The sequence below is a fragment of the Anthonomus grandis genome, chromosome 22, assembly GCF_022605725.1.
Source record: "Anthonomus grandis grandis chromosome 22, icAntGran1.3, whole genome shotgun sequence".
Classification (NCBI taxonomy): Eukaryota; Metazoa; Arthropoda; class Insecta; order Coleoptera; family Curculionidae; genus Anthonomus; species Anthonomus grandis.
The window spans coordinates 15509585-15533179 of NC_065567.1; the positions used below are offsets into that span (position 1 = coordinate 15509585).

General features: G+C 30.5%; 2 protein-coding genes and 1 long non-coding RNA gene across 8 annotated transcripts in view; 1 reads left to right on the plus strand and 2 right to left on the minus strand.

The window, feature by feature from the left end:
- The first annotated feature begins 445 nt into the window (after positions 1-445).
- Positions 446-8212, plus strand: LOC126748837 (ras-related protein Rab6). 2 transcript variants are annotated; one of them, XM_050458329.1, is made up of 6 exons: positions 446-658; positions 2357-2415; positions 2736-2895; positions 2951-3156; positions 3256-3322; positions 6570-8212. In XM_050458329.1, the coding sequence occupies exons 1-6, from the start codon at positions 589-591 to the stop codon at positions 6638-6640; spliced, it is 633 nt and encodes a 210-aa protein (XP_050314286.1). In that variant the 5' UTR covers positions 446-588; the 3' UTR covers positions 6641-8212. The 2 variants fall into 2 exon arrangements, with proteins under 2 accessions (XP_050314286.1, XP_050314287.1); XM_050458330.1 differs by lacking the exon at positions 6570-8212 and adding an exon at positions 4344-5892 and having other exon boundaries at positions 449-658.
- A 100-nt stretch (positions 8213-8312) lies between these two features.
- On the minus strand, positions 8313-9270 carry LOC126748838 (uncharacterized). Its single transcript, XR_007664823.1, has 2 exons — positions 9019-9270; positions 8313-8664 (listed from the first exon to the last, which is right to left on the minus strand). It is a non-coding gene; the product is annotated as an uncharacterized LOC126748838 (long non-coding RNA).
- A 7106-nt stretch (positions 9271-16376) lies between these two features.
- Positions 16377-23595, minus strand: part of LOC126748742 (protein trachealess) — a 218220-nt gene continuing 211001 nt past the window's right edge. For all 5 annotated transcript variants that reach the window (XM_050458163.1, XM_050458165.1, XM_050458164.1 and 2 more), the window contains 7 exons: positions 21094-21215; positions 20239-20542; positions 20033-20180; positions 19819-19943; positions 19294-19686; positions 18943-19233; positions 16377-18422 (listed from right to left, as the gene is read on the minus strand). In XM_050458163.1, the coding sequence (XP_050314120.1) occupies positions 18025-18422; positions 18943-19233; positions 19294-19686; positions 19819-19943; positions 20033-20180; positions 20239-20542; positions 21094-21215 (1781 nt within the window). In that variant the 3' untranslated portion in view covers positions 16377-18024. The remainder of the gene's footprint in view (positions 18423-18942; positions 19234-19293; positions 19687-19818; positions 19944-20032; positions 20181-20238; positions 20543-21093; positions 21216-23595) is intronic.

The window sequence follows — 23595 nt, forward strand, 5'->3', positions numbered from 1 at the left end:
CTGGTATGTTGTTATACTCTTCAATGACGTTCTCTGGAGAAAAGCGTCAATTGTTATTTCTACGAGAGATTATGTTGCAAGAGGAAAATCGTATGCAGATATAGACATCCACCATCTTTGGGAGCAATTCGGGATGAAATGAGTGTTTGACGCCAGGAGTTCAATTTAAGTCAAAATATTGGCGTGACTTTTTAAATCAACATAAACAGTAGTAAATAAATGTTTCAAGAAGTCTTAAGTGATAGTGTTTAATGAGTTCATGTTAAATAAATCCGTAATTTTTCTGCATCGAGTATTTTAATTTATATTTTAACGCGAGGTGAATACGTTTTGTGTCTTTTTTTCGTAAACGCAGCCTCAAACATTAAAGAGTTTGACAGTCGCGGACAGTCATCGAATGTCACGACAGCTGACGGTCGATGCTGTCAATGTCACTGTCGACACGACACGACTGACGACACTCGCGACAGTTTTTAGAAGTAGGGGTATGGGAAGGGAGTAGTGTGTTGTGTGTTCTGTGATAAGAAAATTAAAAAACCAGATTTATTTGGTAAAATATTAATAAAAAGTCCTGATAAAAAGACAAAAATGTCGACGTCGGGTGATTTTGGCAATCCCCTAAGGAAATTTAAGTTAGTTTTTCTAGGAGAACAAAGTGGTAAGTGACATTTCTCTTGATGAGTTGTAAACTTTCAGTTCAGGCGTAGTCGAAATGATCAATAAAGTGTTACTTTTATTTTGTTTTATAATTTTATTATATACCTAAGGGGTTATTGCCCTATTGTTAATATCGGTTATTAGGTACTCTTTGGTTCTCAAAATAGTTGATTCTCTCTAGAATTTGAACTTCTCTTATTTTGTAATAGCTCTTGCCATAAGTCTGTAGGCTTAAAAAACCTTGTCCTCCACTTGTATGTTTACCCTAGAGGCATATTAACAATGTTTTAATATATGGTGAAATGATTGTTTTATTATTTGTTAATACCTATAATATTTCATTAATGAAAATTCTAAAAAGCAAGTCAACAGTATGTTCTTCCTTACTTGCAAAATACCAACTAAACATATTATTCTTGTTTATTCAGCTAATAGCATTTTATAGGCACCTTTCTATTTTATAGTCAGGTATTTATAATACAATTTTAATTATAATCACCTATATGTCTGAAAAGGAGTGAACTATGGTTGATTAGTATATATATATAGAAGACTGACTTCCTGTGTTCCCAATTGGCAAATCAATGGTTGATTAAACTAACCATTGTCAATATTATTCCAAAAAATCTTTATGAAGAAAGTTCCATTAGTTTACAATTTTTATGTACCGTTTTAATTATATTGGATGTTGATAACATTATATTGCAGGAAAACTATATCTTTTAAATTGATTTATAATTAGAATTTCCATTTTACTTTCACAAATTTTAATATAATATAATCTAATTGTTAATTTATGATAACTCAGCGATAAATAAGCATAACTTCTGTCCTTTGTAATAATAACTCTTAAATGCCACAGGCATCTTAGTAGGGCCTTGTAACCTTGATGATGCATTTCCCATTTTCTTTAAGCACTTTTTTGGAAGATGTTAAATTTTAGCTCATATACATGAATCTCATTTTAAATTGAATCATTATAGTTTGGGTCTAAATCAATTTGAATTAAAATAACATTCAAATCATAATTTATTAGTTAAAATTTGTATGCAGATGATGTGCACCTCATAAAATAAATCATCTCTTCATAAAATCCTAATTATTTTGCTAATTTGCTAATATATTAATGGAGCTTCAGCTCAATATATTTATTGACCATCTGGATAATTAGCCAATGTTATATCTAGATATAAGAATTTTATCATACTAACTATTAAATACAATAGTGTTGGATTTTAATATATTTTTAATTGTCTAAAATTGTTTAGTTTATTAATTTGGTAAACTTTTAAATTTATATTTTCAGTCAGGTATAGATCATACTATTTTTTTTAATAATTTTGATCCCTTTTATAATTTGACATATATAATATAAGGGATCAAAATATAATATATATACACAATATTGTATGTTTTCAAATTTACCTCAAATTACAAAATATATTATCATTTAAATTATTTTTGTATCAAGTTAAAAAGTTAGTTGAATTGAAAATTATGGTATGTGTGTTCTATATCATTAAGACTGGAACTTCTCTAAAGAACTAAGTATATTATTTGTAGGTTTTAAATTTGTTCAAGGTTTTAGTAGTTTGGAACATTGTTTTGTCAATAGTAACATAATTAAGGGATTAACATTTTCACTTTGATTATATTAAACAATTATATATTTTCTTTACCTTATTTTTTTTCTTTTCAGTTGGAAAAACATCACTTATTACAAGATTTATGTATGATAGTTTTGATAATACCTATCAGGTAAGTGTATTTTTTCATATATTTACTGTAAACAATTACCTTTAGTACTTAAATTAAAATATGAAAAAAATATGTATATTTTGTTTTGTTTAGGCTAAGGCTAATGCATCAGTAAAAAGTAAAAACTGCAATGTTTGTATTATGATATTCTTATAATTATTAATAATACATTTTGGAACTGAATTATACTATTAATTTATGTAAAGCAAGATAATCCTGTTCTTATAGAAAATGTAGAAAAATTATATTTTTCTTAATATTTAAATTGCTTTTATAAGTTTCCAATGTATTTTAACTTAACTGATTGCATTTGTTTATAGGCTACAATAGGTATAGATTTTCTGTCAAAAACTATGTACTTAGAAGATAGAACAGTGCGGCTACAACTTTGGGATACTGCAGGACAGGAAAGGTTTAGATCTTTGATCCCATCTTATATTCGAGATTCGACAGTTGCTGTAGTAGTTTATGATATTACAAGTAAGAGGTAAAAAAATATTTCAGTTAACTGTAAAAGATAGCATTTTTGTCTTAGATGCAAACTCTTTCCACCAGACATCAAAGTGGATTGATGATGTTAGAACTGAAAGAGGCAGTGATGTAATAATTATGCTTGTTGGCAATAAAACTGATCTCTCAGATAAAAGACAAGTTAGCACAGAGGAAGGTGAGAGAAAAGCACAGGAACTCAATGTAATGTTTATTGAAACCAGTGCCAAAGCAGGGTATAATGTTAAACAAGTAAGTAATTAGATTTGGTTCAAGATACTTTTTGTGAATATATTTTCAAGTCAAAACTTCCTAGTATCACATCTCATTCTAATTCGCCAATTCTTTCAGTTATTTAGGCGCGTAGCAGCCGCCCTACCTGGAATGGACTCCACAGAAAATAAACCACCAGAAGACAGTATCCTTTTAAAAAGATTCATACCAGATTTGCATGTTTTTCAACTTGTCCCACTTTCTCTATATTTTAGTTTTAATTTTTTGCAATAGGCTTATCTAGCAATTAATGCTTTCCTCTTTTTCCAAAAAAATTGCTTAGGCTTTAATAGCTTTGAGAGGAATCAATTAGTGTCCTCTGCTGCCAGAAAGTTTTTATAAATATGTAGCATAAACGGGAATAATGCTTTTTATTTGATATCAAGCTGTACAATTTCTTAGCTTTCAAGCCTGATAAAAAAAATCTTAAATTTATATATGTTTTGCTCCTAATTATTTCAGCATTATTAGATGTAAAACAATGCCAATAACCATAGTAATGCCAGGTCAAGTTTATTTAATTCATTAATGAGTTTATCAGATTGGGTTAGTGGATTTTGGCAGAAAAGGTGCTTTAATGAGAGAATTTTATAATTACCAGTTGTGACTAACACTATTTATTTTGATTTTTCTCAGTAAGTATTCTGTTTTTAATTTTTATATAACTTTCAACACTTAATTCCTATGATATGAAAGAGTTCATTTTTAATCAGTTTTTTTCATACACCTTATTATTAATGTTACATATTACTTTTAATATCATTATTTTTTAATTGCTGTGTTAAATGTCGAACTTGTGTATTTGATGGCTATTAGGGTAAAACCTATAATCTTAATTTTAATCTGTGATTTTTTGAATCTGTGAGGACTTTTTATTTATGAAGTAGTTCCTTTCACATTTAATTTGGATCCTTTATTAAATATTTTTTTATAGAATGCGTTCAATAATATAAATTCAAAAGAATATATTTTGAAATAAGTATATATTTGTTGGCAAGCACACACCGTAATTCAAATACTCATATCAAACATAATTTTATGTGCTAATTTTAATTATGTTACTTATTTATTGTTTATTTCAATATGGGCCTATTGCGGTTTCTTGCATGTGTTTGCATTCATTAATTTCATTTTTTTCTTTTATTTTCCTTAATAAACATTTTCAGTGCAAGAGGTTGTCTTAAAAGATACCCCCAATGAAGTCAAAGACCCAGATGGAGGCTGTGCATGCTGATTTTAATTTTATGGTTTTGTTACATACTTTTGCTTTGAATGCTCTACAATAGCTTGTAGTTACTCAGGCGCATACATATCCTTTGACCTGCGCTTTTAATATGGCAGTAACATATTGTGGAGCATTCAGTTGCTTCCCAGTTGTATATGTTTGTTTTGTATAAATTGAGTTCACTATTTTTTTAAACACTGTTGCCTTAACTGTTAAGTATGTTAGTGTAAATTGTACCATTTAGAGGTTTTTTTTTTGGTATGTTTGTCCGTCAGGATATGCTAAGTTGATAAAAAGCCTGAGTGTTCTTTTGATGTGTGGTATGCGAGATTATTTTCTCAATATTAATATGCATTCCCTGAATATGAAGCTATAGATAAATATCACCATATTTTAAAATGATACGAACATACAACACACTAAGACCTTTAGCTCATTCAAAACATCTCCTGCTGGACATCGCAAATATAAATCCATACATTAAAGCTTGAACAATGTTTGTATTGCACTTTGTTCATTATTTTCTTTTTTTAGCTAAATTTTTGCATTAGTTATAGTAGATCTAGCTAAGCTGAACAAAGCAATAACTACATAAATTGAAAAATTTTGTGCAATAATTTAGAGATTATGATAACTTTATCACCATAATACTGGTTTTAGCTTATTTAGAATATTTATTACAATTGCGCCAGCTTACATAATATTATCCAATTAAAGGCTTTTCTGAAATATTTTGTATATTATAGACACCATGCATGTTTTTTCAAGTATATTTAAATACCCAATGTACATTGCTCAAAATTTTGTAATTGTTTATGTATTTATTATTTAATATTGCATTTATGTATTGTACCTAATTTATTGTTTCCTTCTTCAACAGTATTTAATTATTTTACAAATTTCGCTTCTAAAGCTTTATTGTATTTATTAAAGTATAGGGTGCAAGCCCTAAAGTAATATAATTTATTTTAACAAATGCCTAATAAGTAAAATTGCTATAAATAGTAATAAGTTAATTAAACATCATTTTGCCGTCCAGTTTATAAAGCTTTTGATATCCTGGATAATCCTGGACCACGTGAAAAAAAACTAGTTTTTGTAACCAATTTCTGACTTCTATTTAAAAATTATACTTAGGATTTAGTTTTGGTATATAACACTTATTATCTCTTTTTATTTAAATTGATAATTTGTGTATTTCAATAATAAACTTAATTCTCATCAGTTATTCATTGCTATTAAGCACATTAGTAGGTACTTTTATTAATCCTTATATATTTCATTGTTAATAATTTTCTTGAAGAAAAGGGGGTTAGGCTAACTTATTTTAGTTGTGTCTCGATCTGGCATAAATAATGAAGTAAGTGGCTCCAATAAAAAATAAGGTTTACTGATGAGATTTAAAAAAATTTATAACATATTTTGCAGTTTAATCTGCACCAATTTTTTTTTTGTAAATTCTAATTTTCGCAAATAAATTGTACTAATAAGTAAGGCAGCTTTATTTAAGAAACAAACTTTAGTTCACAGCGATGTTAGTAGATGCTTGAAAGGTGTTACAATATGGTTGTGTTAAACTGATATGCAGGGAAAACAATTTTATCGGATATAGAAAGTATAACATTATCCCTACCTAGTTTTCATGCAAATGGTTTAAAATTAGCCTGAATTCAGACGCTTATGTATGAAATTAAACTCGTAAAACTCAATGGCAGACATAGATTAAAATATTAAGTTTCAAGGAAATTTATACCGATTTTTACCAATTTATAGAATGTCTTTGCCTGTATAACTTACCACATTTGCCTTGAAACGAAAATATTAATTTCTAATATACATATATATAACTATCAAAAAATCGTTGTTCAAAAGTTCGGCCGTAGTATTAATATTTTCATCTTCAAAAAGTTAATTTTGACGCGGAAATTCAGTATTGTAAATGTTGGATACCATCTTGCTTTATTGTATCTAAATGAAGCCAATCATAACACAAATAATTAAATATTAAATGCTCAATGTTTTTTTTTTTTTCTGGTTTAGTTTTTGCTTAATAAATAAATTCATGCCTATTTGTATGGCTGTAAGTCATATGTTAACTAAATATTTGATTAAGCATGCTTATCTACATAATCTGACCCAAAAATTTTCCTTAATAACTGATTTTCAGCTGTTGATTTGCAAACTCAACCACAACTACATCACGACCAACAAGACTCTGAAGGTGGTTGCATGTGTTAAACTCGCCTTACCATCGAAATAAAATTAGTAGCAGTAGTGGGTGACTCTCCCTTAATGTGCATTTCCTATTTTGTCGAAAAAGCCTCACATCAATCATGCTTTATGCGCTGGGAGAAAAACTCATTATTGCCTGCTAAAATAGTGTTTTATGGAAGTTTTTTAGTTTACTGAAAAGCAAACTGAGTAGTCTCTGCCTAATGGTAAATGTTGTTTTTAACGCAGACCCTTTTATGTTTGTAAATGCTAACCTTGATGAGATGCTGCCATGATTTTACTGTTCTGTTGATAGCAAATAAAAAGCTTAGATTTGTTAAAGCTATAAATTATATTAACTTAATTGGCAAAAAGTAAAAAATAATGAATAGTGGAAGAGATCTCGCTAAACAATAACCCAAAATAATTGTGTTTTTTTTTAATATATGAAATATATTATCTTTGTCACTGTTTAATATACTAGGAGCAGCTGAAACTATTTTAGTAGTTGTTAGAGCTTAAGGCAACTGACTTATTGAGCAGACAACTTCTAGATGGATAGACCTTTGTGGCCAAGAATTAACAATGCAATGAATCGGACAAACAAACGTGGGGAAAATTTGACTTAAAACCAGAAAACTACATGAGAATTTTACTGAAGGGAAATAAATGATTGGATATTAATAAGATATAGGACTAATTTCGTCAATGAGAGAGTGCAACAAAGTCAATATCACCATATAACTGTTTACTTATGGGAAAAACGAAAGTTATAGGCCTATCCATGTAACTGATATCTTACTCCTATACTAGATGTTGAGAATGTTTCCTAATAACAATACGAAACGGCTATCAGCAGTATTGGGAACACTCGCACTTTATTTTCATTGCTTCTCAACATCGAGGCGAGAGTTACCTGTGTTTGTCAATAGTTAGGAAATATATAAACTTGTCCAAATTGCGTCATCCACAAGATGTAAAAATAGAACAATTAGCTCCTATACTCTTTAACTGTATGTGAAATATAGTGCATTTTTCAGTTTGTACTTACTGAAGATGAAAATGTTTCTCAATTTAAATTTATATTATACTAGTAATAAATGAAAGTAATTTTTTTGTAATTATTATACTCTTACTTATCAGTGGTTTGAACCATATTCATCTCGAGTATAATATATGGATAAAACTGGGTTTGTAAATTATAATTAGATAGGTATTATATAGGTAATAAATGTTTTGCTGTTTTAAAATATATTCTTTATAAATACTCGATGTTTACTAAAGGAAAACACGTTAATTAATATTCCTTTTAATTTAATCTGTTATCAAATATAAAAGGGTCAAGAACAGTCGCTATAAGTGTGATATTCATAATAAGTATTGCAATTGTGCACAATATGTAATAATAATTGGTATAATATGTGAAGTATGACAAGGGAACATTCACGAAGCCTGCAATCATATAATGTGTAATCAGATCAAAGTTATAACTAATCTTTTGCTGAATTATTTAAACACTGTACAGCTAATTTTTTTTTACGTCACCTGTGCTTGTTTTCATTTTTAGGGTAAATATCCAAATAAATTTTTTTTCTCGTTTTTGTTTCTCAATTTTTAACCTGATTAAATATTAAACAACAATAAATATTTTATTTTTTTTAACAAAACAGGAAATTGTTGAGAATTATACTTTTTACCATACAGTTTCTAATCATAGTTTATTTTAACCAGAAATTAATGTTCCTTAAATAAAAATAACAAACTTATAGAAAAATATTTTTAATCGCGGCTTGCAATCTGAAAGGCATAGATTCTACTAAGGCTTGGCAATAGCTATTTGGAATACAGGAGTAAACTTCTTTTACATTCATCCACAATTCTTCTATGTTTGAGGGATTTCGACCTTAAAGATCCCGTTTTACTCGATCCCAGAGGTTCTGGATAAGATTCAGGTCGGGACTTTGAGGTGGCTACTTCAAAACATCCACCACATAATCTTTAAGGTTCTTGTCAGCCGGGATGAATGTTTTGGGTCATTACCATGCATAAACCTATAGTTAACAGAAAGAAATTCGTCAGCATATGGCTCCATTATATTTTCTAGAATGCTCTTGTATAAAAACTGATCCATTATTTCATCTATCTTATAAATAGGGTCAACTTCTCGCCATGACATTGCTCCCCAAACCATCAAAGACCCACCGCCTTTTTTAACAGTTTTTATAGTGTAACGTGGATCAAGAACGCGGTTAGGAGGACGTCTTTCACAACATTTTTCATCGGTTCCAAACAAATTAATTTTGGTTTCGTTGCTTCAAAGTACGTTTTTCCAAAAAATTATATGTTTATAGGTCACGCGCAAATTTTCTGAATATTTCTTTTTGACACCAATGGTTTCCTCTTACCTCTTAGCAATAAATCCTTGAAGGTTGGCCTCATTTAATCTTCGCCTAATAGTTCTCACTGACAGTTGTATGCCATACCGATCCAAGATTTTCCTTCTTATTTGAGATGCGTTGAAAAAAGGATTAGCTTTAGACATTCTCACTGAGTTACTAGGTTTATCAAAATGTTAAGATTTATACAGGTTAAGAGCATTGCATCATGCTAGTATCTTTGTAGAAGATATTAGATTATGGGTAATGTTGGAAACTGTGAGTCCAGCGCCGTAGCTACAATGGTTCCACGGGTTCGGTGGAACCAGGCCCGCCACTCTCAAGGGCCCGTAGCCAGCTAATAAACATAATAATAAATAAATAAACAAAGGATGTAAATTTAAACTAAAACTCAATAATATATTGTGAACTTATATAATCTAACAAACCACATAAAAAACATAAAAATCCAAAACTCATTAAAATTCTTACATCGATGTGCCTATCCGCAGCCGAAGCAAATCTTTTCTCTTATTAACAGTCTATAAAATGAGTTCCAATTATAAACATTTATCTGGTGCAAGTAAAAGGAAAAAGAAAGCCGAGCTTGAAGACAAAACTCGAAAACATCCAAAAATTTACAAATTTCAATTTTTCATTTAATCAATTCAAGCAGTTCCTCTTTAACTAATTTTGTTACTGGTGGGATTGCTACACCCTTTACGTCTACGATTGTGAGTCAATCTCTTAGTGGTAAGTATTTTACAAATTTTCAATATCTCACTTCTTAGGTCTCGAAACATAATTATTTATATTAGGCCGGCCAAATAGTACAAGTGTTCTTAAAAACTCTCTATCTTTTATTGACCTAATGCCGCCTGGCTAGAACAGTTTACAAACAAAATTATTGAAGTATCATACTATCAAAAGTCTCTCATCAGCACAACGATTCATTCCTTAGAGTAAGCCATAACTTTTAAAGTATCAAACGGGCTTCTCAAAACAACTACCTATTATAGGGTTTTTACAATAAATTAATCTGACGACTTAGCCTTTCCTGACATTAAGTATGTTATTTTACTTTGTTTTGTTTTACGCATTTTTTACATATTTATGTCAGATGTCAGAATCAGAGATACTTATCAATGATGAACCAGATATTAATGTAAGTAGGTGCATAGTCTGACAAATGGATCTGTAACACTAACGTCCCGTAGGTTTTACATAAAATATTTCTGTTTTTATTAAAATCGCATTTTATGATCAGATTGTAAAAAACCTATATTAAAATTAGATCACGAATAAATTATAATTTTTTTTTTGGTAATTTGTATTAAATTTTTTTATTCGTTCGCTGTTCCATATCCATTTGTTCCGTTCCACATCTCTTTATTCTAGAATCTAGATTTAGCTCTAACGCTAAAACTAGGAATAAAAAAATAATATTTATAGGTAAATTTTCCTACGGACAAAGCTAATTTTGGCGAAGCTTTATCAATCCAAGAGAAAAGATTTATTATTGATAACGAACCTTGTCGTCCACGAGGACCATTTCCCAAAGATGCAAACAATAGAAGTTTTTCCTCATTTTATTATTCAGAAATATCTAAATCTGGCATTAAAACAGAAATATGGTGGCTATGTTATTCACTTAAACTAAATAAATGTTACTGTCAACCATGTTGGTTATTCTGTAACTTACAAAAACCCGATCAATTGATTTATGGTTTTAGTGACTGGAATCACTTAAACCGTATCATAAAGAGACACGAAGCAAATGATGAGCATAATAATTGTTTGTGCTATTTTTGATAAATAAAAAAATAATAAAACAATAGACAAAGCCCAAGAAGATTTGTTTCGTCAGGAGATTAATAAATGGAGGCAAATACTAGAGCGAATTATTGATGTAACTCTTACTTTAGCGACAACAAATATGCCATTTCGAGGTACAAATCAAAACTTAAATTCAAGCAATCCAGGAGTGTTTTTGTCCATTATAAAGTTACTTTCTATGATCAAGTTTTAAAAAATTTATTAGAGAATCATTCGAAAATGTCAACTACTTATTTAAGTCCGCAAATACAAAATGAAATAATAAATCCTTTTTTTTCAATAATTATAGATACTACTCAGGATATATCTAAAATTGATCAGCTTAGTCTTATTTTTCGATATGTTTCTGTTTAATATGATCAAAATAAGAAGTTAGTAGATCTTGTTATTAAAGAGTCATTTATGGGTTTTATTCCAATTGAAAATCAGACATCGGAAAATCTTACCAATGAAATTATAAATGCAATTAATGAAATTAGCAACTTAAAGAAATTGCGTGGTCAAGGTTACGATGGTGCCGCAAATATGAGCGGTATGTATAATGGGGTTCAATCTAGAATTTTAAAAGTGGCGAAAAATGCTCCTTTTTTACACTGTGCTGAGCATAATCTTATTAATCTTGGTCTTGAACGATTCTGTAAATAATGTAGAAAAAATTACAAATTTTTTTGATTTAGTGCAAAGCTTGTATGTTTTTTTTGCCCACAGTATTAAAAGATGGGCGTTGCTTGAGTCATGTAAGAGCGAGTCGAATGTAAAGCTTAAAAAACTATCAGCAACCCGTTGGTCTTCACGAAATGATCCTATAAAAGCCTTAAGATTTAGGTATCTTGACTTAGCCTTAAGAGCATGGCCTTGTCAAAAATTATTTTAACATCAAATAATAAAACTGAAATTGACGACTCTAAAGGATATAAAACTACATTGCTAAACTTTGAAACAGTATTTCTAATTATTTTGCAATCTAGAATTTTAAATAGCATAGACGCAGCATCAAAACTTGCAAAATGAGCAGCAAGATATACAAAAATCGAGTAAACTCCTAAAAAACGTTACAAATGACATATAATCTTCGAAATGAGTTTCTAAATGTAAAAGAAGAAGCTCAAGCCACGGCGAGTAAATGGGGTAAGTCCAGAGTTTGGCCAAAAACGAATTTCTAAACGTAGACGTTTTTTTTTGATGAATCTGCAAATGACTTTGTTTTTCAAACTGCGGAAGATATCTTTAGAGTTTAAGTTTTTTATAAAACGCTGGACATTATTATTAGTCAGTTACAATGTAGAACAGTTAGTTTACAACAAATATCTACTAACTTCAATATTTTGGATACAGAAGTTCTATTAAATTCTAGTGACACAGTAATATACCAAATGGCTGAAAATATTCGTGAAATATATCAAGATGATATATCAGATATACTTTCGAATCAATTATTAGCATTGCGAGCATGTTTTTCTGAAGAACTTAAAAATATTAGGTCAGTTAAAGATGTGCTTAAATTTATCCTGGTTGACAATTATTCGTCTAGTAGTAGCTTTACTGAAATAATAACATTATGCTTCCTATATCTGACAATTCCTGTAACGGTTGCATCGGCAGAACGATCGTTCTCAAAATTAAAATTAATCAAAATATATTTAAGGAATTCGATGAATCAAAATCGATTATCTTCTTTGGCAATGCTGTCCATTGAAAATAAAGTTGCTCGCTCTAGATTTAAAGGAAATTATTAAATCATTTGCGACTGCTAAATCTCGAAAAGTAACTTTTTAATGGTTGTATTTCTTCTATATTAACTTTGTATTTGTAACCTTTTGTAAATGTTTTTTATAATTATGCACATATGTTTTTAATATTTTTCCGTAACTATTGTTATTAGTATTTTTGTCTTAATATTAATTTCAAAAAATTTTAGTTAACATGTAATAGCCTTTTAATTTTTTCTTTCCTTAAGCCGTCGATCTATGGAGAGACGAAGGTTAGTATCTTTTTAGGGGCCCGCGGATATAGTCTCGAACCCAGGCACGTTATGTTGTTGCTACGGCGCTGTGTGAGTCCATCATTTTTGAGCTGCATTTTAAGTGCTCTTCTTTCATGTCCACAGTGCTTTTTTCTACCCTTTAAACAGGATACAGAAAAACAGCAAAATATTAAAAAAATACATATAAATGAAAAAAACACTTACTTTTAACAAGATGGAACAGCAATAAATTGTGATATTTATTTGTCACTTCACACATAAGTGATACCTTAGTACTACGGCCAAATATCAACCCAATTCGATAAGAATGTTTGTTTTTATTTTTTGTACTAAATAAAGATAAACAAATTATTGCAATATTTAAATTTTTTAAGTTAGTGAAAATATAAAAGAAATTCAAAGTGCTATTTATATGACAGTGAATGTATAAGAACATATACATAGGTATAATAATTATATGAATATATATAAAGTGCGGCTCTTAACTGTCCTCTTATCTTCACCGATCCTTGTTTTTCAAATCAGATGGAAAATTATACTTGTGATTCTAAGATTTCTTCAGTTTCGTACACAAAATACCTCGGCGTCTATATTGATAGAAATTTAAGATACAATATGCACATTGATTACATAACTAAAAAGATAAGGAAAACAATTTATAAATTTTATCAACTACGCGAATTTTTGCCTCGTGAGTTGTTGGAAGTGGTCTATCAGGCTCTGGTTGAATCCATTCTAAATTATGGTATAAGAATTTGGGGTAGTGCGTGTAGCACAATGTTAACAAACCTGGTTATCACTCAAAAATATATACTAAAAATAATAAATAAAAAACCAAAGAGATACCCAACAGTTAATCTGTTTTTGGAAAGTGGTGCTCTCACTGTAAGAGAACTTTACCTAAAGAGCACCCTCAACTTTATGAAGAATAAAAACATTTATAAGATTCTACCCCAACGCCTTAATATTACTAGATCTGTCTCGAGAGAACATATTTTTTTGACTAAGGTAGATTTTACAATTTGTCAACGTCATATATCTTATGTGGGACCAAGAATCTTTAATTTTATACCACACGCTTTTAAGGCTATAAGAAAAAAACTGTTTAATATACGCATAATGTGTAATTATGAAAATATTTTATTAAAGCTACCTTTTCTAACGTAAACAAATGTTATATTTACAGGTATATTTGCAAATATAATTTATTGATAGAATAAAAGAATGAATTAAATTAAATATTACTTTTACAAATTTAATCTAAGTTAATTTAATTTGGTTTTTATAACAAGCTCTCAAATTGATTGTTTTATTATTATTTTATTCTGAAATACTGTGTCCCGACAAGTCACTTGTGACTTAGGACACAAACACTAACTTTGTAACAATTACTGTTACATACTGTTACAATTTTAAGTAATATATTTGAATCTTTTGAATGTTGATATAAAAATTTGAAATTTGGCACACATCATAAGCAAACTTAATACTACTTTTTGGCTCCTAGCTCATTTAGCAAAACTTCACCATAGAGATGGGACGCCGTATTTTCGTAATTTGCTTGTAGAGTTTGTTTTTTGTCAATGTCAAAAAAAAATCAAAAACTCTATACACAAATTACACCTAAACAGGTAAAGAAAATAAAAATAAATAAATATACGAAAAATAAGATTTTTAAAGGCTGTGATTTTGCTATGGGTAGAAGTAACGACTTAAAGCATAAATCATCCAGTAGAAGCTTTCAAACGATGTATCGCATGACCCCTCTTTCTATTTTATTTTATTTTTTGAAATTCGCGTTTGAAGTTTTGTAAAATGATTCAAGGACCAAAAAGTAGTATTTAGGTTGCTAATGATGTGTGTCAAATTTTTATATGAACGCATTCAAAAGATAAGAGGAGGGGCCGACAATTAAGAGCCACTCTGTATATACTTTTTTGGTGTTAAGTAACAATTAATAGTAAATTAGGTAAATTCATCTGAAAAATTCACTATAGTTAACTAAGAGTATAACTTAAAAGTTTAACTATAAGCGACGTCCATAGGTACAGAAGCATTCAGGATACAAATTATAATTGTTTAAAAGAAAATAACTTATTAAAGTCTGGATAGTGCTAACGAGGCGGTGAACAAAAGACCTTTTATGTCCTATTGGAATTCAATGCCTTTAATATATTAGCTTATAAAAAAATGTTAGCATATTGGCTGATAGGGTTGAGCATATATAATATATAATATTTAGAGATAGAGATAAGATTTCTATTCATTAGCAGACATTTTTGGACATACCTACTGTTAAGGCTATTATGGCCGAGAAGATAAGCTTTCAGATTGCATTAAAGTATATAAAGGTTTAAAAAGTTTAAACCAGTTCCTCTAGATGGAAAGGGTGAAGGCTGCAGAGCTCAATTTGTCAGGATTTTTAGCACCTGAAGAAGTGGACACCCTTACTATATACACGAACCTATAATTGGCATAGAGATATATATAAATATCTATAAAAAATCTCTCACATTAGAGCGCGTCATTCACTTTTCCAAGGCTGTTGGCCTCGTGTACCCTTAGTGCGGCCTGAGTATATTAGGAGACCTATACACGGTGCCTCCGATTCAATCGGCACTATTGGTATACTTGAGATACAGGGTCATTTAAATTGGCAAGTAGAATTTGTTCTATTGATTAAAATGGTGACAGAAACAACAGAAAAAAATTGAACACAACGCGTTTTCGAGATAATGTGAAAAATTTACTTTTGTTAAATGCAGCCCCATGTATATTTTTACATAAATCGAAAGATTTCATTTTTTTAAATAAAAAAGAGCACACTTAAGCATGCGTTTTGTAGCCTTTTAAATTGATTAACCATCTATTGATCCAATTATTTGCCCAATATCATGTTCATCTTCATCATTCATGTAACCGCAAAAATAAGTATAATAATAAGTCGAGGGGTTAGGATCTGTCGTGACCTGGGTGGCCCGATACGTGTCGCAATTCATTTATTGTTTAACAGTATATTTAATATTTTTAAATTTAATTAATAAAGAGGTGCTCTATCCTGTTCGAATAAGATTTGTTGCTATCTCTCCAAGTTAATATTAACGAAATAATCTTCCAATGCTCCAGATATTATGAGGTCAACATATCTCCTTCCGGTCAAAGTGTCATCATAAAATACAATTCCTATTATTTGGCTTCCTAATAAGCCGTAACAAACGTTTATTCTATATTGACTTTGAGGCTCTCTGGGATTAGTAAGGAAAACATTTTCTTGGGACCAATGGTGTACATTTAAAATATTATCATTGGTTTCATATGCATTACGTAAGCACTTAAGCAAAAAGCAAGTTGTCTTTTGTTATCGCCAGGCAAGACTGTAGTGGTCGATACTTATATGGAAAACAAAATGAATATCGGACTGCTATCAGCAGCAGTATAAATTTTGACATCATTTTAGGAAAGTCGTCTTGTATTCTATTGTGAAAAAAAAGTTGATAGTTTTATAGAGTCTTAGAAAATGATATTTTTCTACTAAATACGACCTATGGGCATATACAAATAAAAGATATTTATTTTGTAAATAATTTATTGAACAATATAAATAAACAAATGACTACTCGAATTTTGCTGAGAACAAATTTAGTATGTCAATTTTTCACAAAATCGGGTTTGCCATATTTTACAATAATAGGATGAGGTAGTATCAAAATCAAAAAAACTTTAGTATCTGAATGGAGAAACCTTTTTAAAAAAATTTTGTTAACATGCGATAAAATGCTTAAAAAACTAAAATTCCGATTATACAATTGTTTATATTGCACAATACCAGCTATACTTTTTTGTACTGAAAGTTATATGTGACAAAAGTTAACATAAACAAGTAAATTAACAAAAATAAGAAGAATATCACATTATGACTCTGTCAGCACCGTTTTTGATCGTGATAGACGCAATCGAGCATTTCTCCTATTACAAGTGACTATACTTTCGCCATTCAAAGTAAAAATTACTTACATAATACATCTGCTGCCTGAAATTAAGTAAAATATTTATTGGAAAAGATATGAACATACTTAAGTCAATATAGTTTGTGCTGCATGAGGATTTATGATTATAATGTATATTATATGATATTAAAAATAAAAAAAAAAGACGTTACCTCCTACATTTTCTCAGAAACACAAACAACTTTTTTGTATAAAAAGGTACAATTTAACATGAATGCCCAACAAAATAATAACATACATACAACTATCTAAAAGTATCTCCTAGGTATATATTTACATAGTTTTCAAATGCGCAGAATCTATAACATTTTCAGATTCAGTCCTCTCAAAAAAAACTAAAATTGATAGACTAACATCTTAAATATGCGCAAATGGGGGCATACAAAAATCAGTTAAATATATCTTTAATCATTTTTTTAACTCTGGAACGATATGTTTAAATTTTGATTTTTTTTCTCAAAGTGGGTGGATTAAGAGGATGTTGTAAGCTGAACATACCCTGTATTTCCCAGCAGAATTCTTAACAATACATTCAACTGATTTAAAGTATATTCACAGATATACATACATAGTACATAAGGAAAAATTACAATACAAAATAACATGGGCTGATAGCTTATATACAAATAACTGAAGCACTTTTTTCTAAATCAATTTTTGTTCATGTCATTTCATATTTAAGTTCTTTGGTTTGTTATAGTAAGTATATTAATACCATATGAAAACTTGGGATTTTACGATATTTTTCATTTTCGGCGTAGTAGTTGATTTTAAATGTACAAAAACCACATTTTATAGACAGAACGGTTTATATAGGGCAATTTTTAGAGCCTAGTACTGATTGAAAAAAAAAATTGAAATAATTGTCTTGTGAAAATAAACAGCATGGTTTTTAAATTCATTTAAAAAAAATACCATTTGAAAAGATAGCAAAATCATCCGCTTGATAATTACTTATATGACCATTTTTTTCAAAACAAAGTTCCCTGTATATATCGTTCATTATTTATACGTCTCACCAAATTGTCGATTCTTTAAAGTGTTTCTTACAACTCTTACAAATCTTACTAACATATTTCTTCACCTCTGTCCAATTATATCAATGCTGTACTTCAAAAAACCTTTCATTACAAATTACAATAGTCCAAAAACATATTCTCAACGCACGCAAATAAGCATGGAATCGAATAGCATATTTTCTCAAAATTACTATGATGGCGAGTACCAGTTTGATGGGGCACCAGTTCCTTTGCTAGGATGGTACAAATGAAACGCCGCCCCAGTACTACCATGATGATAAAACTGAGGCTGATCAACGTATGAGTAAACCTGGGGTTTCAAAGGCAGGGGGCTGTCTGGGTATTGCCTTAAAACTTCTTGGTAGGACACTGGTGAATCAAAGGTTACTCCTGTGTGTAGTTGTTGATGTTTGTCTCTTGGCGAAACGCTGGATGGAGGTGTCATGGCGGAATGATAGTCCATAGAATACCCAGTGGGATAGTTCTGGTGCTGGGACAGCAAGAATTGGTGCTCGCTATAGGAAGAGGAGCCTTCACTGCCAGGTGGAGTTGGTAGAGGACCTACTTGACCCTCTGATGGATAATATCCTAAAATAAAGAAGGTATTTGAATATTTTTTGTCGTAATTTTTATAGCTTGGATGTAAGACATGAATTAAACCAATAATACAAAAATAGTCATAAAAGTAGTTAATTTAAAAAAATATCCCTATCATAATATATCATTAGAATTGAAATATTTTTTTCTACTACCGTGCCTAAAATCCTCACCTTACACACTTCCAGGGTTTATAATTTCACTTGACATTTTCTAGAGAAAATTCGAATTGAATTATTGACCTTTTAAAAACGCCGCCTAGTGGGAAGATTTCGAACTTGAAAATAATTTTTATCATTTTCTCTTGGCCACTTTTATAATGTCAAAAAAAATCCACTGATGTCAGCTTGACACTTTATAAGAGATATATATAATCGAGATCCACGCTTAGTGAAACCAATTTTTTTATTTTAAAATCTTTTTTCTTTCAACTTTATCCCACTTAATGTCTATTGACACTTTTAAGAGATATGAATTATTTATAATATCATATTATTGCTTCGCTGCTTACCTGAAGCACTACTTGATCTACTTCCAGCACTAGTGATCCCATGAACATTAGCTCGAATCACACTTTCCCTGTTAGCGTAAATTTGTCTCAACAGCGCAGAAGCAGGTAGAGGTCCTTGCTGCTGCAACTGCTGATGCGCACCAATCCACTGAATTGTAGTTCTTTGCTGCTGCTTCAAGAGTGCATCCGTGCTAAAGTCCGTTGGTTGATGTGTCGGCGATTTACAGGGAGGCAGATGTTTTGACATAGCGTTTTCTAGATCTTTTACTGATGTGCCACCTGTGCTATTGCCTAAAATTATTATTCGCATTAATTCTTCAAATTCCATGATCCAAAGAAATATGAACTTACCAGCATCATTATCATTCTTTTTGGGACTATTTCCTATTGATTCAGGTCCAGAAACTATAGGATGTGCGCCTGTTGCTGAATGACACGAACTAGCGGGGCTCATTACAACATTCCTGTTTGAATTTGTCATTTCTTCGTCGTCATTTTCATCAGAAGAAGTGTTTTTCCGCTTTTGCGCCCGTCGGACAGGAGTGGCAGTTTTTCTTTGGTCGACTACTGGCACAGGAGCTGTTTGTAGCTGGGCTACATTCGTTACTGGATCCAATCTTCGTGTCCTTAAGTCACTTGTGTCCTTGGTAATGGCTCCTGGATCTGCGCCGTGGTTTGTTGAGTCCTCGAGATCTTGGGAGGGATCTGGAGGTGGGTTAGGTGGGCCACCGCTGTTTCTGTCATCTGCAATAAAAGTACAAGGCTTTTAATCAAATCTTTATCTCTCAATGCAATGAACTGGTGAACTGACCTGAAAATTTTCTGAACAACAATATCATTAAAAAAAATTTGTAGCGCTAACATACGCCAACGTACCTCCGCGATCAGCATCAGGGGAACCATTTTCTGGATCGTTGCTGCTTGCTTCTTCTCGTTTAACCATGTGTGAGTTGTCTTCCATTTGGCAACAGTCCATTATGAGGTCCTCGTATTCTCGACCGCTAAAAGTAAGTGATAACGTTGTAGGGAATGAACTTGAACTTGGCCAAAAAATTAATGATTTCTTCAAATGGTAATATTATCTTCTTACCTTATTACGTAATTTATGCATATAATATTTTGTTCCTCAGCATTTTTAGAGCTACAAACTACTGTGGCACATGTTTGAATCCAAGTATAACCTCCGTTTTTGTTCATTATCCTATAGTAATGGGTCAGTACCTGACCTTTGTTAATTACTACAAAATTCAGATTTAGTATCACACAAATTTAAATATTACATGCAATTGAACTTACAATCTATATGACACTTTCTGAGCTTATTAGCATCCTCTCCATGGCACAACGTATACAAGTTTCGCCCTGTCAGTTCTTCAGGAGTATAGTCTAAAAGTTCCATAACTTTGGGTTCACAATGCGCTATTTTAAAGTCAAAATTTATCCTAGTTACGAACATATCGCTTTCAAGCCTGATTTCGTGAACGCTAGGTGGGGGTAAGGCTATTGCTAGAGCCACCATTCCAAGAAGAGGTGGTTGTTGAGATTTTCTTGAATGTGCATAGACGTATTGTGGCCTTAACCTACATAACATTAAAACCACCTAGAACAAAATAATTAATTTTTTAGTCATTTAATAATGGTAAGAAAAAAAAAAGAAAATACAAAATTTAGTTCTTTTCATAAATTTAATTAATGGCAAGCAAGTGGGTTAAACTAAGGAGCTGCAAAATTGAGCGAACTCTGGAAAATCGTAAGTGATCGGTTTAGCATTGTTACATTATGACGACAATTTTAACCTAGATTTAATAAAGAAATTAAATGGTGTAATGTATGTAAAAACATTTTTTGGAATTTTCTCTTTCAATTTATTAAACATATGGAATTAGTGGAAACTTGTCAATTAGTGTCTGTAATTTTGGTTGTTTTAACACCACGTAAATAAAAGACACCAGACGTTTAATAAAAGTTTTTTTGGCATTTTTTGTTTTTGGATTTTTTTAAATTATTAGCAGATCACCGACAATTTTAAGTAAAATCCCAGTGGCGGCATCATATATCTAAGTTCATACTTATACAGTAAAATTGTATTTATCTCAGTAGTTTTTTATAAGCTTTGTATCTTGTTGTTACATAAGAATAGTGAATACTTACTCTATACCCTGATGATTTAAAATGACAGCCTCTTTTAGTTAAAGTTGATTTCATCCTAACACAAAATGCTCTATCGAAGCCCTTGTAAGCAGAGTTTGTTCCTAGCGACATCACTGTTGATACTATAGAATAAAACATCGACAATTAAGATTTAACAGTAAAAATGGATAATAAAACAAAGAGTACTTGAGTATTTCTCTGCTACACATACATCCAACAAAGTTAGGAAAACCTATCAATTGATCAGAAATAATGAATATTTAAAAATTACAATATACATTTTTTGACCCAGAAATTTGATTTTAAAATCTAAATTGAAATTTTATTTTTCAATTAAGAAAATGTGGAAATTATATCTAAAATAAATGAATTAAGGCAATCTGAGGTTGACTCAGTTGCAATAAACCGAAATATATACATTACACATATTCTCAGCATGTCTGAGCGGGATTTAAGTTTCCTATTTCAGAGGAATGCGATAATGTTTAAAAGATATGTCGTTTCGATTTATAGAAAGACTTGTTTACTCTTTTATCCGAAAAGAATCATTGAAATGAAATAATTTTTGATCGTATCACTTGCACGCAGGAGGCAGATATTTCGCAAAAATTCAAGATTCAATAAATTTTTTGTAAATAACATTTAATTTATTACTGAATGTATTCTTCAAGGGACCAATAGCCTAACTAATTTTGCAAGAACGTCTGTACCAAATAGTTTAATGACAACATTTAATAACATTTCCCTGTCAAGAATGAAAGAAATACCTAAAGACGTAAAAAATGTTGGTGGGGAGAGACTGGTATTTCAAAGCAGGTTCTGTGTGATGTGTCTTATGGTGTAATCGTCTTTTAGATATTAATAATACTTCATACAGTATTGATATCTTTCCAGAGTACTGGAAACTGACCACTGTTGTTTCTGTTCACAAAATACCAAATGTGGTCATAAATTTCGACTTACTAAGCCTGTGCCAAGCTTCTTGAAGCTTGTGTAAAGAAATAACTTCTTTTGTAATAAGAATAAATTGATTGTTCCTGTGCAATTAGGCTTTCGTGAGAATCACTTATGTGAATCTGAAATCTTGTTGGTATAGTTAATTGTTTTCTAAAAGCCTTTGACTCTAATAGCTTCATTTTAGCAGTATTTTTAGAGTGCATTTGAACAGTGAGTAGAGAAAATTTGATTGGAAAATTAGAGCATTTGGTTATTAAAAAAACAAAAATAATGTCTCCGAAGGTAATAATATCAAATATGTGTTTTTGTTATATATTAATGATATGGTACATGTAAATTATTGTGCTATTTGCAGATGACACAGTGTTGTATGTAGTAAGCAAGCATATTCGTCAGATACAGCAGGAGATGAACATTGAATCAAATAATTTATTCTCCTGGCTCAAATCCAAATATTGGTTTAAAGTTTAATAAATTATTGGTTTCAAAGAAATCTAAATTAAATACTGGGGTGCAATTTTAGTTAACTTAAACGCGACAAACGGAAAAGTTTGTCGCGGCACACAAAATAGTTGCTTTCGAATACCATCCCTCTTCCCCATCAACAGTACTACTCCACTTAATTATCTAACTTATCACGATACAGGATTGATCGACTTGAAAAAATGCAGAATAGAGCTATGACATCGATCTTAAATTAAAATCGTTTTATCCATGTTACGTTAAGTATGAAGTCAAGCCAATAAATTATGTATGTCTATTTATTTTTAAATTGAAACATCAAATGCTGCCAGAATATACATATCGACTGTTCACTACCAATACCTCCTATATGTAAAAACCAGAATTTTACAGCAGGAAAAAAAAAACGTTTAAAAAATTAATTTAATAATTTTTAAATGCAACGTGATTAGAACATTATTGATTAGGATCTTATTTACTTTAAGTGAATTTTGGATTTGTTAAGCTGTGGATAATTAAGTATTACTTAGTATGGCCTATTTTCTTAGGCCTTAAGGATAGTGTTTTCCATTCATCATCAAATAGCAATTTGTATTGAATTGTTCCATCTAATTTGTAATGTAAAGCACGAATATCCGTGACTGTAGGATCATTGGCTTTCCTACCTGGTCGAATATTTGTATACTTCAAAAAATAAGTTTTTGAATAGTATTTAAAAAAGTCATACCCTAATTTCACAACTTTGTATGGGAATGGTTTAATTCTTACTTTTCTGCCGGCTGAAATATAGTCACTTGGCAGGTGAATGTCTCTATTTCTTAATGCAGCTGTGAACGGAGTCACTCCATTTGAGTGTGACCCCGTTCAAGAAATTTTTGAGTTACAGAAATCTTGTTCTTAATGGAATCATAAGCAATGCATTGGCCAAGACTTTGTTCCGGTTTTGATAGGTTCAACCGTCTGAATATATAATAACAGGTAACTTTTTGTTGGTGCAGTTTTCACAATATAATTGATAAAGCTGGCTTAATGATTTAAAAAGAGGCTCCAAATAAAGTTTTGAAGAGTTGGCCCTATTGTAAT

What these genes read in the sequence shown, in the direction of transcription:
- LOC126748837 (XM_050458329.1), top strand. Translation starts at nt 589, where the DNA reads ATGTCGACGTCGGGTGATTTTGGCAATCCCCTAAGGAAATTTAAGTTA. An exon ending in TTTTCTAGGAGAACAAAGTG is followed by an intron (nt 659 to 2,356) that starts GTAAGTGACATT and finishes TTTTCTTTTCAG; the next exon opens with TTGGAAAAACATCACTTATT. An exon ending in CAGGGTATAATGTTAAACAA is followed by an intron (nt 3,157 to 3,255) that starts GTAAGTAATTAG and finishes CAATTCTTTCAG; the next exon opens with TTATTTAGGCGCGTAGCAGC.